The sequence below is a fragment of the Carassius carassius genome, chromosome 4 (assembly GCF_963082965.1).
Source record: "Carassius carassius chromosome 4, fCarCar2.1, whole genome shotgun sequence".
Lineage (NCBI taxonomy): Eukaryota > Metazoa > Chordata > Actinopteri > Cypriniformes > Cyprinidae > Carassius > Carassius carassius.
The window spans coordinates 31,499,017-31,505,016 of NC_081758.1; the positions used below are offsets into that span (position 1 = coordinate 31,499,017).

General features: G+C 38.9%; 1 protein-coding gene across 1 annotated transcript in view; it reads right to left on the minus strand.

Moving 5' to 3' along the window:
• LOC132139775 (cell surface hyaluronidase-like) overlaps positions 1-6,000 on the minus strand; it is a 31,007-nt gene that overhangs the window by 22,277 nt on the left and 2,730 nt on the right. The window contains exon 2 of the mRNA XM_059548387.1: positions 1,796-2,147. Within this exon, the coding sequence (XP_059404370.1) occupies positions 1,796-2,126 (331 nt within the window). The 5' untranslated portion in view covers positions 2,127-2,147. The remainder of the gene's footprint in view (positions 1-1,795; positions 2,148-6,000) is intronic.

The following is a 6,000-nucleotide window of genomic DNA, read 5'->3' on the forward strand; positions in this document are numbered from 1 at the left end:
AGTTTTTTTTTTTTTACATTTCTGTCCCCCATTTCGGTTTTCTCTGTTGCACACACATCCTCGTGTAAGTGTTCTTTATCCTGTTGATTTTTATTCATAGTATTCAGCTAACAAGGGATTTTTTTCCAAATAAGAGTTAGAATAAATGTAAATTATATCTAAGTTTTTTATTATTATTATTATTATAATTATTATAATTTCACCTTATTGGAATCAAAATTAGGAATTGACAAGAACCAGAATCATAAATATTCAATTAATGTCTAACCTTAACCATATGCCACTTTATTTTTTACTGGCATATTTCAATTCATTTTCCCACAAGGTTTTAAACCCTTTCTTTTCTTTTAAACCCTCACATACCCTTCTTTGCTTTTTCCCTTCTTAAAAACAACCACATAATCTTATATGTGAATGTTCTTTTCAAAATTAGTTATAAAACAGTTGCTCTTGGCAATAGGGATAGATATTATTGCTAGCATCAAACATGACAATTTAAGAGACTAATATCATGTTTTGCTCCAAAATCACTATATAACATCAGTTGTGTTTGATACAGTTAGCTTCCGTGGTTCCATGTTGCTTCTTGTCACAGTGAGACAGAAAATAATCTTTATAATAATATTTAATGTGATACAAGCTACAGTATGTCAATTAACATTGTATTGGAATTGTGTGTTTATTGTCTTCCACGTCTCATCAGTCTGAGCATCTCTATCTGCACTGACTGAACTGCTGTGAAGAGAGAACTGAAGATGAACACCGAGCCGAGCCAGATAAGAAGAATCGAGGAGCTGATGATACTGCCCATGTGTGATTCAGCGTGAAGCAGACGGACACACCGAGCGCATGAACCGAACTGATTCTTTTGGTGATTGATTCTGAACTGATTCTGTGCTAGTGTTATGAGAGCGGGTAAACCGAAGGCTTGAATCAAGGGCAATCATCGCAAATGATGCCATTACGTCGAGCGCAAAAGAACCGGTGAACAGTTTTATTCAACCGGTTTATTGAATCTAACTGTCCGAAAGAACTACTGGTGATCCGAAAACCGATGCAACTGGTTCTTGACTCGTGAAAGAGTCGGTCTTTTGTTCGTTATCTGGCTCGGCTCGGTGTTCATCTTCAGTTCTGTCTTCACAGCAGTTCAGTCAGTGTACTGTTTGAGTGCATGCATTACTCTGGGATATTGGTTTGTTTGAACTCAGAGGGAGTGCCAGCCACATTAAAAAAAGTTAACAGCTTAAGTCATTTGTGGATTAATGCGTATTAGAGATGCGAACCGTTTAAAACGATTCAGTTCGATTTGGTGAACTGAATGATTCATTCTGTTTTGAACTCTCTCACACAACAGACACGGAAGAGAAGACAATGCTGAATAAAGTGGTCGTTTTTGCTATTTTTGGACCAAAATGTATTTTCGATGCTGCAAAAAATTCTACCTGACCCTCTGATGTCACATGGACTACTTTGATGATGTTTTTATTACCTTTCTGGACATGGACAGTATACCGTACACACAGCTTCAATGGAGGGACTGAGAGCTCTCGGACTAAATCTAAAATATCTTAAACTGTGTTCCAAAGATAAACGGAGGTCTTACGGGTTTGGAATAACATGAGGGTAAGTTATTAATTACATAATTTTGCTATCTGGGTGAACTAACCCTTTAAGTACAATTTCTTAGTACTCTTTCCCCCACTAAATTCTTTAAAAAAACATGAAAAAGTCTTCCTGACCCTAAACTTTTAAACGATAGTGTATTTCTTACATATTAAAGGTGATCGTTTCTTACCATCCAACACATCTTTAGAGGCAAGACTGAGGACGAGTATGAGAATCAGCAGGAAAACGCAGAAGAACACACCAACACAAATATAAGTGTTCTTCCTCTGTTGGTTCTGGGCACACTCCCTTCTGCTCTCGTCTTCTGACAGATTAAAATCCAAAGGTCGTGTAGGGTGCAGGACCGGGGGCTTCAGTGGGGGCGGTGGAGGAACCTTGGCTGGAGGTGGAGAACGAACTGGAACAATCCTGCCTGTAATATATCCTGACGACCGCTGAGTGTTTCCGTTGGCAGGAGCCACAAAAATGGGGTGACTGCTGGGGCCATCATTCACCTGCATGGTATAACTGTATGCCACGTCCTAAGGGTGATGGGGGGGGGGGGCTATAAAAGATAGATTAATGTTTTTGAGAGATGAAAGTTTTGAAAGATGCAAAGCTGAAATTTATTTGATCAAATTTACAATACACTGTAATATTATGAAACATTAATATAAATCTAAAATAACTTTCTATTTTCATATATTCTAAGATGCAATTTTTTCCTTTACTGTCAAAGCTGACTTTTTGGCAGCCATTATTTCAGTCTTCACTGTCACATTATCCTGCAGAAATCATTCTACTACTATGCTGACATACTGTACTGCTTAAGAAACATTTCTTATTTTTAATGAGTACAACAGTTTTTTAACGGAATAATATTTTTGGAGAAGGCTATGATACATTTTGTTAGGATTCATTGATGAATATAAAGATCAAAAGAACAGAATAGGTTTGAAATAGAAATATTTTGTAACACTTGATCAAATTAATGCATCCTTCCTGAATAAAAGTATTAACTTCCTTATAATAAATAAATAAATAAATAGTAAATAAATAAATAAAATTCACTATACCACCTTGACAGGCAAAAGCATTAAGCTCAAAGCTTTGTGGGCCAGCAATACAACTGTTCCGACTTAATTTTGACTGGGACTCAATTTCATAGTGACATTACAACACACTTTGAAGTGCAAGCTTTCTGTGGGTTTTCACATTTTCAAATTATTTACAAAACTCATGAGACCAAATACAAGAAAAAAAAAAAGTGCTCAATCGTTCAACCCATGGCCCCTTCATGCCATGACAACAGACACGGGCCCAATAAAGAAACTCTCCCTATTAAAGCCTGTCTCACAAATATTTGCTTACCAATAACCACCTCAGCCAAATTCCGTAATTAGCATTCAAAGAGACTTCAAAGTTCCAAACAGAGAGTTGGCTTCATTTGTACCGAACTGTTACAGATGCTTTTATAAACTAAAGCATCTCTAGGGCAGAAATCAATCACAAAAACTTTTCTAATCTTTTAAACATTAGGGGAGAATAGAACACCCACTCTGACCCTTATGTTCCTCCTATGTTTCTTATAAAGGCAGGTCCTAACATTTATCAGTCTGATGTTAGTGAAGCTCCATCCACATACACTGAAGAATCAACAACTTCTATCTCAACTACATCAGCATCTACCATTAACTTTCCTTTATTAATTTATCCAGAAATTATATTATATATATATATATATATATATATATATATATATATATATAGTACAGACCAAATGTTTGGACACACCTTCTCATTCAAAGAGTTTTCTTTATTTTCATGACTATGAAAAGTGTAGATTCACACTGAAGGCATCAAAACTATGAATTATCACATGTGGAATTATATATGGAATTATATACATAACAAAAAAGTGTGAAACAACTGAAAATATGTCATATTCTAGGTTCTTCAAAGTAGCCACCTTTTGCTTTGATTACTGCTTTGCACACTCTTGGCATTCTCTTGATGAGCTTCAAGAGGTAGTCACCTGAAATGGTCTTCCAACAGTCTTGAAGGAGTTCCCCGAGAGATGCTTAGCACTTGTTGGCCCTTTTGCCTTCTGTCTGCGGTCCAGCTCACCCCTAAACCATCTCGATTGGGTTCAGGTCCGGTGACTGTGGAGGCCAGGTCATCTGGCGCAGCACCCCATCACTCTCCTTCTTGGTCAAATAGCCCTTGATGCCTTTGTGGGAAGTCGTGGCCTAATGGTTAGAGAGTCGGACTCCCAATCGAAAGGTTGTGAGTTCGAGTCCCGGGCCGGCAGGAATTGTGGGTGGGGGGAGAGCATGTACAGTTCTCTCTCCACCTTCAATACCACAACTGAGGTGCCCTTGAGCAAGGCATCGAACCCCCAACTGCTCCCCGGGCGCCACAGCATAAATGGCTGCCCACTGCTCCGGGTGTGTGCTCACAGTGTGTGTGTGTGTTCACTGCTCTGTGTGTGTGTGCATTTCGGATGGGTTAAATGCAGAGCACAAAAAAAAAAAAAATTTTACGGGAAGTCGTGGCCTAATGGTTAGAGAGTCGGACTCCCAATCGAAAGGTTGTGAGTTCGAGTCTCGGGCCGGCAGGAATTGTGGGTGGGGGGAGTGCATGTACAGTTCTCTCTCCACCTTCAATACCACGACTTAGGTGCCCTTGAGCAAGGCATCGAACCCCCAACTGCTCCCCGGGCGCCGCAGCATAAATGACTGCCCACTGCTCCGGGTGTGTGCTCACAGTGTGTGTGTGTGTGTGTTCACTGCTCTGTGTGTGTGCATTTCGGATGGGTTAAATGCAGAGCACAAATTCTGAGTATGGGTCACCGTACTTGGCTGAATGTCACTTCACTTTCACTTTCAGTGTGACTCTACAATTTTTTATCTCTTTCATAAAAAAAAAAAAAAAAATCTAACTATAATTGAAGTAAAAACCAACAACAAAAAAACAATGAAAGTGGGGGGGGGGGGGGGACCACATTATGAAATAAATATTTTTCTCTATTACACAGTGGATACAATTATTGGTACTCCTAGAAATTCTTCCGATTAAAATTTCTCTAAAGTTATTTGTATTTTCATTACACCAGGGTGACTATGAACTTTAAATTATCCAGCCATGTCTTCCTGTTTCACAGGGATATATTAGGGAAGACCAATCAACAGAAAATGTTAGAAATCTGCCTGGAAAAGGATGTGTGTCTATATCATCTTAATGTATGATGAGGAGCTGACTTTGAGTGGCTAAAGACTCTCCCAGGACCACAGCTGGAGAACTGCAGAGATTAGTTGAGTCTTGGGTTAGAACAATTTGATTTCAAAATGCACCTACATTTTGCATTTTGTGTTTTTCATTTGAATAAGAGACTATTTTAAAACTAAAAGTCTAAAAGTCTAAAAATGTCATCTCGTCTCGTTCTCATGAACCCAGTCCTGTGTCTCGTCTCATCTCATCTCATGGGATATGTGTCTCGTCACACCCCTAATGAATTCTACCAAATCCCAACAGATAAACATTTTTTAAAACTTACTGTCCATGCTAGAAATCTTATAATGGGCCGAGGTTGGATCTTCCATCAGGACAATAATCCAAAACAAACATCAAAATCAACACAAAAATGGGTCACGGAGCACAAAATGAAGCTTCTGCCATGATGGCTGTCCCAGTCCTCAGACCTGAACCCTAGAAAATGAGTGTGCTGAACTGAAGAGAAGAAGCACCAACATGGAGCTGTGAATCTGAAGGATCTGAAGAGATTCTGTATGAAGCAATGTACTCCGATCTCTTGTCAGATGTTCTCCAAAGTCATCAGGCATTATCGATTCTCACGGAGGAGCTCCGGAACGATAAAAGAGGAGTTACGACAGTGAAGGACGAGAATGGACCAAGCCTGGGTTTTATTTTGTGCTTTGGTTTTGTTTGTGAGCGTCAGTCGTCCGCAAGGGGCTGTCGCGCTGTTTTGTGTTAAACATTGTATTCAGTGATGCGATATATCACGGTAATTAATATGTACGATATTGTTATCATGGGCACTTCTAAATACCGTGAATAATTATATATTACAAATAATTCAGAATTTGGAATGCATTTTAAGAATACTATTCCCATCAGCTGGTCAAAATGCACAACACTGCAGTATGCTGCTTGAAAAACACGTGTGTGCTCTGATGTAAACAAGCTCGCATTAGAATCACATGGAGGAACATGTGAGAGACTCGCTGAATGAAAGCACATTAACTCTCTGACAGCAGATGGTGCTAAACTGCAGAAAAAAGCAGCCTTTACTCTGGAACCCCATAAATAAAGCAGCTGTACTACTTTCTAAAACATATTTAAACTTGTTCAAATATCCACATTCAAATTTGTGGA